The sequence below is a fragment of the Pteronotus mesoamericanus genome, unplaced genomic scaffold (assembly GCF_021234165.1).
Source record: "Pteronotus mesoamericanus isolate MK-2021 breed Mesoamerican mustached bat unplaced genomic scaffold, CSHL_Meso_final scaffold_118, whole genome shotgun sequence".
Lineage (NCBI taxonomy): Eukaryota > Metazoa > Chordata > Mammalia > Chiroptera > Mormoopidae > Pteronotus > Pteronotus mesoamericanus.
The window spans coordinates 2936518-2955354 of NW_026555301.1; the positions used below are offsets into that span (position 1 = coordinate 2936518).

The 18837-nt window shown below is 37.3% G+C and overlaps 1 protein-coding gene across 3 annotated transcripts in view; it reads left to right on the forward strand.

Annotated features, from left to right (window-relative positions):
- Positions 1–18837, forward strand: part of RPN1 (ribophorin I) — a 107776-nt gene that overhangs the window by 8691 nt on the left and 80248 nt on the right. For all 3 annotated transcript variants that reach the window (XM_054587482.1, XM_054587483.1, XM_054587481.1), the window contains exons 3-6: positions 1822–2128; positions 12601–12810; positions 13657–13849; positions 18399–18498. In XM_054587482.1, coding sequence (XP_054443457.1) covers positions 1822–2128; positions 12601–12810; positions 13657–13849; positions 18399–18498 — 810 coding nt within the window. The remainder of the gene's footprint in view (positions 1–1821; positions 2129–12600; positions 12811–13656; positions 13850–18398; positions 18499–18837) is intronic.

The window sequence follows — 18837 nt, forward strand, 5'->3', positions numbered from 1 at the left end:
CAGGCAGAGACATCTGCAAAGACACAAAGGTGTGACATTCAAAATGGTGTGTTTAGTTAACTGGCCCTTCAGAGTGGCTGGTGCTCAGAGAAAGGTATAAAGAGGGCTGAGGTCAATTTAAGGAGTGCTTTGTATACTGTTTTTGGGGGAGTGGACTTTACCTTTGAGTCAGTTGGGAACATTGAAAAACTTTTTTAATAGCATGCTGTTTTATTTATTCCTAATTCTGAGTGCATGCGTTAAGCTCATCTGTCTTTATTACTTTTTTCTGCCACAGAAACTGACGCTTAATGAGTTCTCCGTAAATCTGTTTCAGTAAATAAGTAATTGTTTTATTTTACCCAAGAAAACCAGGTCCTTCACAGAATGTTCTTATGTTAGGTCTAGCAGGCGAAGAGTTATTAAAAAAAAAAAGTCTGTTTCTTAGATACGAGTTTAGTCAACTCTGTTGTATGTTTAGCCTTTATCAACTTTTTAGCAACCTGTACATTTCAATAAGATTTGATGTTTATAATGAAGACCCTGAAACACTGAATGACTCTGAAGTGTCCTCTGAATCATCAAAGCAAGACAGTTATGTTGGGAATATTTAACATAAAAATTAAGATGGGAGTGATACCATCAGATTATGTTGATGGGCTGGAAGGAGATAGAGATTAGGAGATTAATTAGGAAAAAATGTTAGAATCTAGGCAAGACATAATGGTTTGAATTGAGGAGGAGGCAATGGAAAGCCAGGAAGGGATGGATTTAAGCGACATTCTAAGGCAAGATAAATCCAATATTGGGGGTAGGGTAGTATGGGCCATTAGAAAATGCCTGAGGTTTCTAGTTTAGAGTTGGTTTGATGGTAGCAGGATTGTTAGAGATAGGGAATTAGGATCATGAATGATATTAGATATTGGGTGTGTTGAATTGCCTGTGGGGTGGTCAGCAGAGTTGTCTAGTGAACATTTGAAAATTTGAGTTTATAGCTCAGGATAGAGAATGGGATGAGAAGCAGGTTTGGGACTTGAAACCAAGAACTGTTAAGACTTCCTGAAGAAGGTATAGGGCTTATTACAGATTTTGAGTATGTACTTCAGAGTAGTGTTAGGAAGTATAAAGGTGTGACTTATGAAGACTTTTAAGAACTCTAAATACCATGAAAACATGTTAACATGCCTTCAGTTTTCCACTAATGGTTTCTGGGTCTATGAAGAATTGGACTCCTGGCATAATAAGCTCAGATTCATTTTTTTGAGTTAATACTTTATGAATTTTAGTAGTTTCTAGGCCATGTCTTTTTCTTTCAAATGGTGGTAGCTTTATTTCTTTCTGGTTTTGAGAGTGATACAAGCTCGCTATAAAACAAATTGGAAAAACACAACAAAATGAAGTTTATCTTCCTACCCTGAGAGCGTTACCATTAAACATTGTGTGGAACATTCTTTGAAACACTTTTTTCACATATTTGTGTATGTATATATTTTTAAAAGGAATCATACCATGTCTTTTTAAAGTGATTCGTTATTTACATTGTACACAGAAATGTTTAATACAGGTAGATCTAAGCATCTTTTTTAGTGGCTGTCAAGATTCCATTGTGTGGCTCTCTACTGGAATTTTTTTGTTTTCCTATTGTTGGACATTTTAGGTGGTTTTGTACTCCTTTACTATGATAAACAACCTTGAAGAGAACATTCAGATATTTTTCTTAAAATGTTTTGGTTAGTAAGTTAAAGGTGACCTCTTAAAGGTAACTGCTTTCATTTTGGGTATAAATTTTGAGTTCCTAGCTGTTTTTAATTTCCTTAATTCTCTTGCTCATTCTTCCTGCAGTGGGAGATTCTTCACGGTCAAGCTCCCAGTTGCTCTTGATCCTGGGACCAAGATTTCAGTCATTTTGGAAGCAGTCTATACCCATGTGCTTCAACCCTATCCAACCCAGATCACTCAATCAGAGAAACAGTTTGTGGTGTTTGAGGGCAACCATTATTTCTACTCTCCCTATCCAACAAAGACACAGACTATGCGTGTGAAGCTTGCCTCTCGAAATGTGGAAAGCTACACCAGGTTGGGGAACCCCACACGATCCGAGGACCTCCTGGATTATGGACCTTTCAGAGATGTTCCTGCCTATAGTCAGGTAGGCTCATGTGGAGTCTAGCCCATCCCTGTCTACTTCAGAGAAGGTCTTCAAGAGTGACTTCTAGTTGATAGGGTTGGGTGGTATAGATGGGTGGAAATCCAAGGTCACCCCTCAGTTTTTTAACCTGCTGTGGAATGTCTCCATGGGGTTACTATTCTCATTTTGGGAGTACAGATAGAGGCTGTGAGTTTAGGAAGACTTTTTAAAGGAGGTAACATTTGGAAAGTTGGGGGAGAAGGAAACAAGGCATTTTGGGCAGAGGCAATAAGAGGGCCTATGGTGTGCTGTCTAGTGTGGCTGGTGTAGCTGCTGTGGGTAGTAAAGCTGGCTGCATTGCTGAGCCTAGGGATTGGCCCTTAATGGTAGAGGGAGCAATTAAGGCTTAAAAAAGATTTTGTTAATGAAAAGTTTCAAATGCTTGTAAAAGTATAGAGAACAGGGTAACAAACTCCCATATACCCATCATTTAGAGTCAGTGGTTATCAAGATACTAGCACACCTGCTTCAGCTATCTCTTTATCTTTGCTATAATAATTTAAAGCAAATCTTAGGAATTATGTCATTTCACCCTCTCATCTCTTAAAAAAAATGGCTATTTGAGACATTTATGACTTCTTTGCATATCTTTGTGTCCAGAACATCTGTTACTAAGGATGTACAGTCAAAATAGTTTGTTCTAATATTGCTTGAATTGTTTATTTTTCCTCTTTCTCAAATGTCAATTTGACATACAGTTATGGCTGTCTATTTTGTGTTGTTTTTAACTTTTAAGAATTTTTTTTATAGGTTTAATTTTTTGAGTATAAACAAATGAACATTCCATAGTCAGTATCATGTAATAAGGTATATTCAGAGAATTCTTACTTATACAACTCCCTTCCATCTGTTCTCCTTGGTGACCATTTATATTAGTTTTGGTTTATCTTTCTAATGATTCTTTGTATAAGTACATGCAAAATTGTAGTAAATGTATTTATATTCCCCCATTTCTCAAAAAAGTAGTACCCTGTATATACTGTGGCACCATGACTTTAGTGGGGAATGAGAGCGGTCCTCTCGAGGTCTTATGGTGTAGTTACCATTTCGTGCAGGGCCCTGGGGCCATGTCCTGGGGAGGTGATGGGCTGCTCTCTGAGCTGTTGCCTCTAATTGCATATTTATTTCTTTTTCTTACTTAAAACTGAGTTCATAGGGGATGGAGATTTGGTTATCTCCTACATAGGCTTTTATAGTTTGCATGTTTGAGATTTTGGTTTTCTTACTTTATTTTAAATTAATGAAATGCTCGTGACAGACTATTTGCCAAATACAGAGAAAAACGACATCAGTTCATACCCACGTTTGACATTTTAGTACTTGAATCATTTCTTTTTATTTTTGTTCTGCAAGAAGTGATTTATTTTTATATTGATTGAATTTACTGGGGTGATATTGGTTAATAAAATTATATAGGTTTTAGGTGTACAGGTCTATAATACATCATCTGTACATTTGATTGTGTATTCACCCCACATCAAGTCTTCTATCACCATTACACTCTTCTACTTCTGCCTACCTCCCTTTCCCTCTGGTAATCACCATACTATTGTTTATGTCTGTGAATTGTTTTGTTTTTGTTTTTTCCTTAATCTTTGAGTTATTTCTTTTTAGGCATAGGGGCTTTTTAGTATAGAGATTATATTATGCATAAAATAATACTTTTTGCCACTTATTTTGTAAACATTTCATATTACTGCTGTCACCTATTTTAATTGTCATCTAAGATCCCATGATTTGATATCCTGTAGTTTATTTGCCAAGTTTCCTATAGTTGGAAAGTTAGTCTTTGTTCTATTTAACAAGATAATGTTCATCTCTTTGTATATAACTTTTTATTTATTCTCAAAATAGATTTTCTGAAGTAAAAGTTTTTAAATCAAAGCATATAAACATTAAAAAAAAAAATCTTTTGCTATGTATTTCCAAACGGTTTTAAAAAAGATTTAGCCAATTTATTAACAGTGCCAGCAGTATGTTGGTTTCTCTATACTAGTTTCCCTATACTCTTGCCAGTATTGGCATTAAATGCTATCAAATTGATTATGAAAGAAGATGAACCTTAAAAAATCTAGTCATAGAGTGAGTGAATAAAGTAGCAAGAGCTAAAAGAATGATCAGAATATACCTTTTCTTGTTTTTTTCATAGGCTTTTTGGGAAGAAGGTTGCTTTTCTGGATCTTGTTTTTTTAGATTCCATTTCTGCAGGGTTCTAGGGTTGTATTCATAAAACCCTAGAGTTACTTAATAACCAGAAAGATTTTTTATACTAACTTCAGTGATAAAGTTGGCAAAGAAGTGGGGAAATTGCCAAAGGTATTCTTTTAAATTCTGTTGGACCTCATTTAGAGGGAGTACTTACTGAGTAGAAGTGTGGAGCTAGAACTTTTGAAGAGCTACTATTGCCACTTGCATTTATGATCTTGAATATGTCAGTGAAAACTACTAGGCCTCAGGATTTTTTTTGATTTGTAAAATGAGGATAAGTAGTACTTTATTATGTTGTTTGGAGGATTAAGTGAGATAATGCACTTCTTTAGAGCTCATAAAAGAGTGTCTTACACATACATATTTACCTAAAAAAGTCTCTCTTTTTTTAACTTTTCTAGATAAGTCTTCTCCAGGTCAGAAAAATTCAGTAATGCTGTGGATCACCCTCAATTTTGAGTTTATTTGCTGGCTCATTGGTTAGAGATTATGTTTTCATTAGATTTTAAAAATTAGATCTCTATATAGTTCCCTATCAGAATTTTTCTTTACTTAGAATTTAAGGATTTTTTTTATTTTAAAAGTGTAAAAATTATTTTTAAAAAAACAATTTAAAAAGTTTGTTGTAGAAATTTGGAAAATAAAAATTATAAGGAGATAATTGACGGGAACATCCGAACAAGATGGTAGAGTAGGTAAATGCTATGCTCACCTCTCCCACAACCAAATTAAAATTAAAACTAAATTATAGAACAACCACCCTTTAGAACCTGAAGACTAGCTGAACAGAACTCCTATAATTAGGATATAAAGAAGTCATGTCAAGAGTGGTAGGAGAGGGGCTGACACATGAAATGGGCCAGACCCATACTCATCTGTGGCAGTTTAAGCTTTGAGAGGGATATCTGAGCTGTGGAGGGCTCTCCTGAGGAGCAAGAGCTCCCAGCCCCATGCTGGGCATCTCAGGCCAGAACACCAGTGTGGAAAAGAGGAGTCCCCATACCATTTGTCTGTGAAAATCATCTGGGATTCTGCCCCGGTGAAACAGAGGGCTGCTGGAGTCTTAGGTGTTCCTTTTAAAGGGCCCATGCATGGCTTATTGGCAGATGGACTCACTGACTCTGAGCTCCAGTGCAGGGACAGCAGCTCAAAAAATGCCAGGGACATACACGGAGGAGCTAAATTGTCTGTCTTCAGGGTGAGGGCAGCAGGGACAGCACTGGCTAGGACAGAAGTGCTGGTGGGTGCCATTGTTTCTTTGTTGAGCTTTTCTCCCACACAGCTAGTAGGCGCAGGCAGGTGCCAAATCTGAGTCTCTGTTAAACTCACTCCACCATGGTGATTTACTTGAGAACCCGGCCTATCCAATAAGTGCATAGACCAGAACCTCTTTCAGTGGCTGTTACTCAGAGGCTGACTGCCTGCTGTGGACTTGCCTAAAATCTCTGAAAGGTCCATAAACCCCAGACCCACAGTGGCTGACCTCATCATGCCCTGTACCTCTTACTAAGCGGCCCCCAACCTGGCACTAGTGGCGGCTGGCCTCGGTTTCCAGCATAGTCTCTCCCAGGTGCCTCTAAGCGCAGGCAGCTACCAACCGCAGATTACTTTGTAGCTCCTACTAGGTGGCCCTGGGCCAGGCACAGGCAGTGAACGACCTGAGCTTGTGGCAGAACCCTTCCCAAGAAGTAGTATACCCAGTGGCTGGCTTCAAATCACACCGGAGCACCACCCAATTAACTCCAAAAACAACATAACCAGAAGGGGGACCCAGCAGATATCAGAGCCTTGATACAGCAAAATCTACTCCATGGGGTCAGCTCCTCACAAACCACATCTGTTGTGGTCATGGCCAGTCCTTATGGCCAGTCAGCTTGAGGGTCAGTTCCATTTACTGATACGCCAAAGCAATCAATGCTCAACTATAGCAGGAGGGCGCACACCACCCACATAAGTGATGTACCTGGAACATCCTGTTTGGGTGACTAGAGAGACTCTGCCACTAGGCTCCACAGGACACCTGCAATAAGGTCACCCTGCCAAGACTGGGAAATGTAGTAGATCTACTTAATACATAGAAACAGACACAGGAAGGAGGCCAAAATGAGGAGACAAAGAAATATGTCCAAAATGAAAGAACAGGACAAAACTCCAGAAGAAGAACTAAATGAAATGGAGGCAAGCCATCTACCAGATACAGAATTGAAAACACGTTTATAAGATGCTCAATGAACTTAAGGGAAGAGTAGGTAAACTCAGTGTGAACAAGAAAATAGAAACCATAAAAAAGAACCAGTCAGAAATGAAGAATACATTACATGGAACCAAAAGCAGAAAAGACAGAGCAGAGGATTGAATAAGTGATTTGGGAGACAAGGTAGTGGAAAACACCCCATTTAAAAGAAAAATAATTTTTAAGAATGAGGATAGCTTAGGCAACTTGGGGGCAACATCAGGCATAACGACATTTGCATCATAGGCAAACCCAAAGGAAAATAGTGAGAGCAGGGAATTGAAAACCTGTTTGAAGAAATGAAAATGGAAAACTTGCTAACCTAGCAAAGGAAATAGACAAGTCCAGTAAATGCCATTAGTCCCAACCAAGATGAATCAACCCAAAGAGGCCAACATCAGGGCACATCATAAATCAAACATTAAAATAGCAAAGACAAGGAATCTTTTATTTAAAAATTTTTTTAAATTTATTTATTTTTTATTTTACTTTACTTTTTTTCTCCCCTTAAGGAGATAATCTTAAAAGCAGCAAAAGCAAAGCAGTTAGTTATGTACAAGGGAGCTCCCATAAGACTGTCAGCTGATATTTACCAATATAGAAACTTATCAGGCCAGAAGGGATTGACATGAAACAGTCAAGTGATGAAAAACAAGGACCTACAACCAACATTACGCAGCAAGGCCGTCATTTGAATCAAGGTGAGATAAATAGCTTCTCAGACGAGAAGAAGTTACAGGAGTTCATTACCGCTAAACCAGTATCACAAGAAATGTTAAAGGGACTTCTTGAAGAGAGGAAGAGGAGAAGGAGGGATTAAAAAATATGAATGGTAACATGATAGTAACTACATACCTATCATTAATTACTTTAAAAATATGTGGATTAAATGTTTCAATCAAAAGACAGGGTGGCTTAATGGATAAGAAAACAAGACCCATACATATACTGACTACAAGAAACCCATTTCAGGTGTAAAGACATGCACAGACTGAATGTAAAGAGTAGGAAAATATTTCATGGAAATGAAAATGGAAAAGCTGGGGTAATAATCCTTATATCACACAAAATTGACTTTAAAACAATAAGAAGAGACAAAGAAGGACATTTAATAATGGTAAAGGGATCAATTCAGCAAGAGGATATAAATCATTTCCACATCCAATGTAAGAGCACCAGATTTATCAAGCAAATATTGATGGACATAAGGGAACAGATGGCAGAAATACAGTTGTAGTAGGGGACTTTAACATTTCATTGACATCAATGGATAGATCTTCTACACAGAAAACAAGGAAATGGCGACCTTAAGTGACATGTTAGATCAAATGGATTTCATTGATATTTTTAGAACATTTCACTCCAAAGCAGCAGAATGCACTCTTTTTTTTCAAGCACACATTTTTTTCAGGTGCACATTTTCCAGGATAGACTACACGTTAGCACAAACGTGTGTCTCAGTGAATTGAAGAACTGAAATGATACCCAACATCTTTGATCACAGTGGTATGAAACTGGAAATTTATTAGCAACAGCAAAACCTCCCCTGAACAAACACGCAAATACATGGAGCCTATACAACATGCCACTAAACAGTGAATAGATTAACAATGAGATAAATGAAGAAGTCAGAAGATACCTTGAGGCAAATGATAAAACATGACAAGGCCCTAGTTGGGTAGCTTAGCTGGTTAGAGCGTCATCCCAATACACCACGATTGAGCGTTCAGTCCCAATCAGGACATGTGCAAGAATCAGCTAAGGAATGCATAGGTAAATGGAACAATAAATAGATGTTTCTCTCCCTCTTTCTCTAAAATCAAAAAGAAAAAAACCCATAACATACCTTAACGTATGGGGCACAGCCAAAGCAGTTCTATGAGGCAAACTCATAGTATTAGAGGCCTACCTCAAGAAACAGGAAAAAATCTCAAACAATCTAACTTTACAACTACAGGAACCTGAAAAAGAAGAACCAATTAAGCCCAGAGTAAGTTAGAGGAAGGAAATAATAAATATCAGAGTGGAAACAAACAAAAGAGGCTCTAAAAAATACAAAATGCAATGAAAGAAAGAGCTGGCTCTTTGGAAAGATTAAACAAAGAAAGCAGCTAAACCTTTCAGCTGGATTCATCAAGAAGAAAAGAGGATCCAGATAAATAGAATAAGAAATGAAAGAGGAGCAGTGCTGGTTCTTTGAATAGATAAAATTAATAAAACTTTAACCAATGCATTATCAAACCCCCTCCCCCTGCCCCAAAAATACTTAGAGGACCCAATAAAATCAGAAATGAAAGAGAAGTAATAACTGACACACAGAAATACAAAAGATTATAAGAAAATATGAACAATTGTATGCCAACAAATTGGACAACCTAGAAGGAATAGATACATTTCTACAACCAACCTTCCAAGAATAAATCAGGAAGAAACAGAATTATGAAAAGGCTAACAAAATTGAATCAGTAATCAAAAAGCTCCCAACAAACAAAAATGTCCTGGACTGGATGGCTTCACAGGTGGACTTTACTAAACATTTAAAGAATTACCATGTATCCTTCTCAAACTAGTCCTGAAAATTCAAGAGAAGGGAAGGCTTCCGCACTCATTTTATGAGGCCAGTATTACCCTGATTCCATATCCTGACAAAGACATTACAAGTAAAATTATATGCCAATATCCCTGATGAGCTTAGCTGAAAAAACTTCGATAAGATTCGCAAACCCAATTCAGCAATACATTAAAAATATCATACCCATGATCAAATGGGATTTATTTTTGGAATACAAAATTGGTTTAATAGTCACAAATCAATTAATATCATACACCACATAAACGGAATGAGTGATGGAAGTCATATCAATAGATGCAAGAGAGCATTTTACAAAATCTGGCATCCATTTATGCTAAAAAACTTAGTGTGAATAGAGAGAACATACTTCAACATAATAAAGGCCATATATGACAGACCCATATCTTAAATCATACTTAACAGTGAGAAGCTAAAAAACATTATCCTTAAGCTCAAACAAGACAAGGATGTCTGCTTTCCCCACTTTTATGCAACATAATACAGTGGTACCTGAGTATACTCATCATTAATGCATTTGGAACTCGTAATGAGTGCCAAAACTGATGAGTATGATGAGTGATGAAGCAGTTCGTCTTGTGGGGTGGTGTCATGACTCATACAAGTTCTAACAAGTGCAGTGAGTCCCAAGCAAGTGCCAAGTGTTGAAACACTTTTTTCTTGTCAAAATGCAATGAGTACAGGGTTTGACAAATTCTGAAGCCAACAAGACCTGAGGTATGACTATATTGAAAGTCCTCTACTTGGAAAATTATGACATTGAAAAAAGAAATTGAAGAAGATACAAATAAACAGAAGCATATATATGGTTGAAATGTTTTAACTTGATTAAAATGTCCCTAATTAAAGCAATGCATAGATGCAGTGCAATCTCTATCAAAATACCAGTGGTGTGTTTTCACAGAATTAGAACAAAGAATCCTAAAATTTACCGTATTTTGCTGTGTATAATGCACTCCCATGTGTAGTGCAACAACGTTTTTGGCCCAAATTTTCAAGAAAAAATCATTTTAATTTTTTAATTCAATTATTTATTTACTTATATTTAGAAACAAAACTGATTATCATATTCCAGGGTATTATTTTGCATATGGATATTGTTACTGCTTTCTAGAGTCCATAAGCATAAACAAAAGAACTAGAAAACATTGATATAGATACGTAATTAGTACTACCCATGAATAATGCACATCCTTATTTTTCCCTCAAAAATTTGGGCAAAATGTGCATTATACACAGCAAAATACAGTATATGGAACCACAAAAGACCCTTATTAGCCAAAACAATCTTGAGAAAGAACAAAGTAGGAGGTATCATGCTACCTGATATCAAAAACTACAAGGCTGTAGTAATCAACAGCATTGTACTGGCCTAAAACCAGACAACTAGATCAATGGAACAGAATAGAAAGCCCAGCTGAAATAAACCCAAACCTATATATGGTCAATTAATCTATGACAGAGGAGGCAAGTATGTACAATGCAGTACAGTCTAATAAATGGTGTTGGTAATATTGGACAGATTATGCAAAAAAATCAAAACTAGAGCACTTTCTTATACCATATACAAGAGTAAACTCAAAATGGATTAAAGACTTAAAGGTAAGACTCAAAATCATAGAACTAAAAGAAAACCGGCAATAAACTGACATTGCTCTCAGTACTGTTTTTTGATATGACTCTTTAGATAAGGGGAACAGAAGACACAACAAACAAGTGGGACTACATCAAACTAAAAAGTTTTTGCACAACAAAGGAAACCATCAGCAAAACAAAAAGAACCTAATGAATGGGAGAAGATATTTGCCAATGATACATCTGATAAGAGTTAACATCCAAAATATATAAGGAATTCATACAACTTAGCCCTCTCAAAAACAACCAACCTGTAACAAATAGGCAGAGGACCTGAATAGATATTTCTCCAGAAAGGGATTACAGTTGGCCAGTAGACATACGAAAAGATGCTCAACATCATTAATCATAAGAGAAATGCAAATTGAAACCACAATGAGGTGCTACCTCACACCTGTCAGAATGGCTGTCATCAATAAATTAGAGTAAGTGTTGGTGAAGAAGTGGAGAAAAGGAAACCCTCATGGTTTTAGGCCTGATTGCAAAATGGTTCAGCCAGTATGAAAAGCAATGTGATATTTTTCAAAAAGTTAAAAACAGCCCTGGATGGTGTGGCTCAGTGTATTGAGTGCTGGCCTGTGAACTAAAGGGTCACTGGTTCTATTTCCAGTCATGGCACATGCTTGGGTTGTGGGCCAGGTCCCCAGTAGGGGGCGTGTGAGAGGCAACCACACATTGATGTTTCCCTCTCTTTCTCCCTCCCTTCCCCTCTCTTTAAAAATGAAAAAATAAAATCTTTATAAAAAAAGGTTAAAAATAGAACTGCCATATTACCCAGCAATCCTACTTTTTGGCTTGGTATTTATCCAAAGAAATCCAAAACACTTATTCAAAAAGATATTTGAATCCTTGTGTTCATTGCAGCTTTATTTACAATAGCCAAGATATGGAAGCAACCTGTGTCCATCTGTTGACAGTTGGAGAAAGAAAATGTGATATATACATGCAATGGAATGTTATTTGGCCATAAGAATGAATGAAATCTTAACCATCTGCAACAAGATAACATGGATGGACCTAGATGGTGCTGAATGAAATAAGTTAGAGAAACATGGTTACCATACGATTTTACTTATATGTAGAAGGTAAAAGACAAAATAAATGAACAAACAAAACAGAAGCAAACTCAGATGCAGAGAGCAAACTGATGGTTGACCAGTGGGAGGAGGTTTGAAGGGATGGGGAAAGGGGAAGAAATTAAGAAGTGTAAATTGGCAGTTACAAAGTAGTCACAGGGATGTAAAGTACTGCTCAGGGGATATAGTCAATAATGTAATAACTGTTTATGGTGCCCAATGGGTACTAGATTTATCATGGGGAGCACTTCATATGTTTTGTGAATGTCTAACCACTATGCTGAATGCCTGAAATTAATACACTATTGAGTGTCAAGTGTAATTGAAAGATGAAAAAAATTAAAAAGTATGAGAAAGTAGAAGTAATCTGTAATTCTTTTTCCTACCTGTGTTGAGATTCTTATGTGTTGCATTTCAGAACGTTTTTTTTTCCCCTCACATAGTTTCTGTAAGATAAGTAGAGTATAGAAGTTTTTGTTTTTAAAACGGTATTTATGTTGGAACCTAAAAGAATTTTGTATATCCTCTTTTTCTAATAAATAACGTCATGAATATTTATTTCCATACAGTATTCTTAGTAAATATTGAAAATGATGCATAGATAAATTATAATTTAGCCATTCTGTTGCTGATGTATAATCTCCAATCAATTTGATTTGAACTTTGAACTACTTGTTTCCTTCCTCTGCAGGACACTTTTAAAGTACATTATGAGAACAACAGCCCTTTCCTTACTATCACCAGCATGACCAGAGTCATCGAGGTCTCTCACTGGGGTAATATTGCTGTGGAAGAAAATGTGGACTTGAAGCACACAGGGGCTGTCCTTAAGGGGCCCTTTTCACGCTATGATTACCAGAGACAGCCAGATAGTGGTATATCCTCCATCCGTTCTTTTAAGGTATCGAGTGTTCCACTTGGACATTGGGAGAAACTATGACTTTATCGCTGGGAGAAAATTTTCACATTTGCTCTTTTGTTTGCTTTTTGAAAGTAGTTAAATATGGACAGTTTAAGATTGATGTTCAAGTGGTTGAATGACAGGGTTAGAAACAAGAGGAAGACTCTAAAAAATGCTCCCATTTACATAAGTAGGCCATGTTTTGTAAAGAAAATTTAGATAATAGGGAAAGGAAAAACAATACCACCCTTAATACACTAGTGTTGCTGATATTTTGATATTTTTTATACTGTTTTTTAAAAAATTTGTATTTTATATAGTTTATTTTTTGTGTGTTATAAATTAAATCTTATAAGCATATTCTCACATACTTACACATATTACAGAAGGGCTTACTGTACAAAAAAGATACTACATTTTCTCCCCCTGGTTACCAAAATATGCTTTCAGGTTTGGAAGACACAATAAAGAATATTAGGAAGAGAAAACCCTTCTATAACACTCCCTATTACCTAGTTATTTGATATAATTTCTTTCTTCTTGAGTTTCCCTCAGTAAAATAACTCAGATTGTTTTTACCTTTGTTTTCCCTTTGGTATTCACAGAGGTATTTATATTCTCTTTATTATTGTAGAAGAATTTGGCTGTTTCTCAACCTCTTGTAAGAAGTAGATCTAGCTAGTGAATCTAGCTAGATATTTTGAAGCCATGGGGGAAAAGTTAGACTTTTTAGGTTGGGGACTATTTTAATTGAGTAGCACTATGATGAACATTTTGGTGCAGAAAAATCTTCTCTGTGTTAAAGATTATTTCCTTTGAAAAAGTTTTGTGTTCACTCTCTTGCAGACAATCCTCCCTGCTGCTGCCCAGGATGTTTATTACCGGGATGAGATTGGCAATGTTTCTACCAGCCACCTCCTTATTTTGGATGACTCTGTAGAGATGGAAATCCGGCCCCGCTTTCCTCTTTTTGGAGGGTGGAAGACCCATTACATTGTTGGCTACAACCTCCCAAGCTATGAGTACCTCTATAATTTGGGTCAGTCTTTTTAATTTTTAAAACATATGTTTATTAATTTGGGAGAGAAGGGAAGGTGGGGGGAGAGAGAGAGGGACAGAAATACATGATTAGTTGCCTCCCTGGTCAACATGCCTTGACTATGGATTGAACCTGCAACTTAGGTATGTGGCCTGTCAAGCATATGAATCCCCAGCCTCTTGGTGTTGGGACGACACTCTAGCCAGCTGAGCTTCACCAGGCATGACAGTCCTTTTTTTTTTTTAAAGTCGATTTATTGGGGTGGCACTAGTTAACAAAATCATAGGTTTCAGGTACAATTTGGGCCATTCGTAATAGTAAGGGTGTAGAAAAGGAAGACACCATCTTTTTCTTTAATTTTATGTATTTGTTTGCTTATTTATTTTGACAATTGCCAGTCCTTCTGCATGGGCAGAGAGAATATTCTCTTACCATTCTTAAAAAGGCTGGGATATCAGGAACAGCTTTCCATGGGTTGGGTACAAATGACTATTATAAATGTAATATAATATATGCATAAAGTAATCAGTTCAGACTGAAGCTCCTTATCTTCACTTAGTCTTGAAGCTCCTATCTTCACTGAGTCCTGATTTGATCACCAGTGCACACCTAAGTCCTGATAAACAAACCCATGTCTTTCATAGCCAGTCCTCCAAGTTGTTTCTTTGGATTCAGCAAGCAGCAGACTAAGGTTTTCTCGACCTCAGCTCTTTGCATAACAATGACCTACAGGGATTTTGCTTTTGTATTTTTATCTATATCTAATTCCATATTGAGAATCCTGGTTGTGAAGGACACAGGATAATAGAATTAGAATATTTCATAAATAGTCATTTGTTTTATCCCACACCTCATACACAGCAGTCAATAAAAGTGGTCATATTATACCTTTCACTATGTTTACTGAAAACAGCTAATTTATTTTGCATATCCTTTTCTTTCTCCATAGGACCTCATTTTTTTTTGTGTGCTATATGTATACTGTGAGAAAAAAATAGCCATTACATAGTATACTTTCTCCTTTTTTTAACATTAGCCTTAGTTCTAGAGATAATTATATTTAATACTCACCATCAGTTTTTACGTTGATTGATACCTTGAGTCATTTTGATGATCTGGAGCTCCTTTAGTAGATACCACAGAAGAGGCTTGGTGAGTTCTTACAGGTTGAGAACAGCTGTTCCTTTTGTGCTTATAAGTCATTTTTCCTGAATATAAAATTTTTGGCTTTCACTTCTTTCCTTGAATATCTGAAATATTGTTACTTCATTTTTCTTTTTTCAGCATAAAGTGTTCCTATAAAGCGGTGATGAAAACTTACTTTTTTCCCCCCCCTTATAAGTCACTTGCTCTTTTTATGTAGATGCTGAAGAATTCTTTCTTTGAAGTATAATTCTTTTTTAAATATCTATTTTATTAATTATGCTATTATAGTTATCCCATTCCCCCCCACTTTATTCCCCTCCACCCTGCACCACCCCTCCTCTTAGCATTCCTCCGCCTCCCCCCACCCCCCCAAATTCATGTCCATCGGTCATACCTGTAAGTTCTCTGGCTTCTCCATTTCCTATACTACTCTTAACCTTCCCCTGGCTATTTTGTACCTATTATTTATGCTGCTTATTTCCTGTACCTTTTCCCACATTCTTCCCCCTCCCCCTCACCTCTGACCTCCATTTCTATGATTCTGTTCCTGGTCTAGTTGTTTCTTTAGTTTTTTTTTTTTTTTTTTTAGGTTCAGTTGTTGATAGTTATGAGTTTATTGTCATTTTATTGTCCATAGTTTTTGATCTAATTTTTCTTAGATAAGTCCTTTTAACATTTCATGTAATAAGGGCTTGGTGATGATGAACTCCTTTAACTTGACTTTATCTGGGAAGCATTTTATCTGTTCTTACATTCTAAATAATAGCTTTTTTGCATAGAGTAATCTTGGGTGTAGGTCCTTGTCATTCATGACTTCCGAAAACTTCTTGCCAGCCCCTTCTTGCTGCATAGTCTTATGGGAACTCCTTTGTAGGCAACTGTCTCCTTTTGTCTTGCTGCTTTTAAGATTCTCTCCTTTTCCTTAATCTTGGGTGATGTAATTATGATGTGCCTTGGTGTGTGCTCCCTTGGGTCCAACTTCTTTGGGACTCTCTGAGCTTCCTGGATCTCCTGTGAGTCTTGGCCAGATTGGGGAAGTTCTTCATTATTTTTTCAAATAAGTTTTCCATTTCTTGCTCTTCCTCTTCTCCTTCTGCCACCCTTATGATTCAGATGTTGGATTGTTTAAAGTTGTCCCAGAGGTTCCTAAGCCTCTCATTTTTTCGAATTCTTGTTTTTTCATTCTGTTCTGGTTGAATGTTTATCTTTTCCTTTTGCTCCCAGTTGTTGATTTGAGTGCCGGTTTCCTTCCCTTTGCTGTTGGTTCGCTGTATGTTTTTCTTTGCATAGCCTTTACTTTTTCCTCCATTTTGCTACCATATTCAGCCAATTCAGTGAGTATCCATGTTACCAGGGTTTTGAACTGTGCATCTGATAGATTGGCTGACTGTTCATTGCTTAGTTCTATTTTTGGAGCTTTGATCTTTCATTTGGGCTATATTTCTTTATCTCAGCTTGCCTGTTACATTACGAGGGGCAGAGCCTTAGGTATTAATCAGGGCGGGGCAACCTGGATCACTGAGTTGTGACATGTGTGAGGGAGGGGTTAGAGAGGGAACAGTGCTGCTTGCTTGGCTCTCAGAAAGCTTTCAGTCATTTCCCCTGATACCCACAAGCAAATTGGGCCTTTCTTACAGTTCGATTCCCTGGTGTGTATACATTTCTAGGACCCTATGGGTTTCTCCAGCGGACTCTCCTGTGAGGCTGGAAGTTTCTCCTGCCACCCCCCGCCCCCCCACAGGCTTTTACCTCCTGAGGTTTTGAGGCTTTCTTTTCCCGCACTGGAACCCTGGATTGTGGTCTCTCTCACTCCCCAGCTGTTCCTCAAGATTCATCTTCACTCAAATGTGGGACCACCTAGTCTGCCAGCTGCCGCCTCCCCTGCCTGGTCCTTCAGCTGCCGCCTTGCTGTGTGTCATCTCTGCCCTGGCTGTCCGTCTCTGCCCCTCCTACCGGTCTGGATGAGTGTTTCTTCTTTAGCTCCTAGGTTGTTGGACTTCCCATACAGTTCGATTTTCTGATGGTTCTGGTTATTTTTTGTTTTTAAATTTGTTGTCCTTCCTTAGTTGTGTGAGGAGGCAGAGTGTATCTGTCTATGCCTCCAACTTGGCTAGAAGTCAAAGTTATAATACTATTACAAGGACATGGCAGTGGTTGCTATTCATTATAGTCATTCAACTTAGAATTTTAAACTTACTTAAAAGTTTTCTCCAGTTGGGACTCCTATTATTTCAGTGTTGAATCATTGTCTTCAGTGTTTGGCTCTTTCTCTTGAATCTTTCCTTCATTTAAAACTTTTCTTTTTTTACCTTTTTATCATAAGGCATTATCTGTTTATTCACTCACATTCCTTCTAGTTTAGTTTTCATTTCTAAAATGATTTTTTCTTTTATTTATAATTTTTTTTCCTGAGGTCTGTCACTTTTCTGAATTTCTATAAATCTGGTTCATATTGCTCTTCATTTTCACAATGCCTTTAGCTTGTTTTGAAATAGTAAGAACAGTTTTGGTTGGTTTTGTGGGCATGTCTTATGGCATACTTTTATTTTTTGTAGGTTTTTTTTTTTTGGTAACCTAAATTATTTTTCATTATAGTTGTCATCATAAGTGTTACTCATTTTTAACATGAACTTTTAGGAGGAATAATTGTAACTGCCCAATTCTCTGTTGTTTTAGTGTAGTATTAAAAAATATGTTGACTTGTTTTCTGAGCTTTCTCTGGCTTTGTTTTCCTATAGTTCTGTTGTCCCTGTTATGCTTGGTTTTGATACTACTCCAGCAGTTTTTCATAGTGTACAGTACTGTCCTGGAAGGGGAACTCTGATGGGCTTTTCATAGTTCTCTGGATTAGACTGCTCTAGACTTAACAGATCTTCTGCAGGCCCATTTTACTCATGTACTGTGCAGGGTGTAGGACTCCTGAGTTTTAGTTACTTCTCCAGTTTGCCTGCTATACTCTCAAGTGAACACAATTGTCTGTCAGTGGCTCTTCTGTTCTCAGGTCTATGAGTTGCTCTGTTGCATCCCTTTGCTTTCTCATACCCATAGTTCACAGACACTAATAATGTGTAGGTCTTGTGGCTCTTGGTATTTTGTGGACAACATCCTCATATTTTGAGATTTGTGGAGGTTCTTTGTTACCTAGTTTTGTTGTGAGTATGGTCCACGGGTTTCTTATTTTGTTACCTAATTGCTCCGTCTTTATGTGGAAATTGGTAAAGACCCAGAATCTGTGCTGCCACCACCACTCTGTCTTCTATTGTCATCTAGTCTATTAACTTTAGATAGCATCTTTACTCCTCTTTGTGTAAGATAGGAGAGTTCATGCCCAGTACTTCCTTCTAGCTCCTGTCTCATTTTCTCAGTTTTTCACATCATTGCATGTGTTTGCTTAATCCTCTAGGCGACCAGTATGCACTGAAGATGAGGTTTGTGGACCATGTGTTTGATGAGCAAGTGATAGATTCTCTTACTGTAAAGATCATCTTGCCCGAAGGAGCCAGGTGAGTGTGACTATTCCTTTCTTCTGCTCCTCGTTTCTCTGGCAGTGCCCTTGGTACCAAAAGGAAATTTGCATTCAAGGGGCACAGGATAAATGTTTAGTACCTAGCTGTGACTGAGAATCCTGTAGAGACCTTCTGACAAGAGTTTAAATAGGAAAATTAGCTTCGGATGAGGGAACAAGATTTGTTTATGAAATATTTCTCAAACACAGTGCCTTTGTGTGACAGGAGCAGTATCCAAAGTCACCTTAATAGGCCAGAATGATGGCCTGAATCTGGGAATAATTCAGAGTCAGGACAGTCAGGTATCCTTTGTGCTATGTTAATAGAATGAAGAAG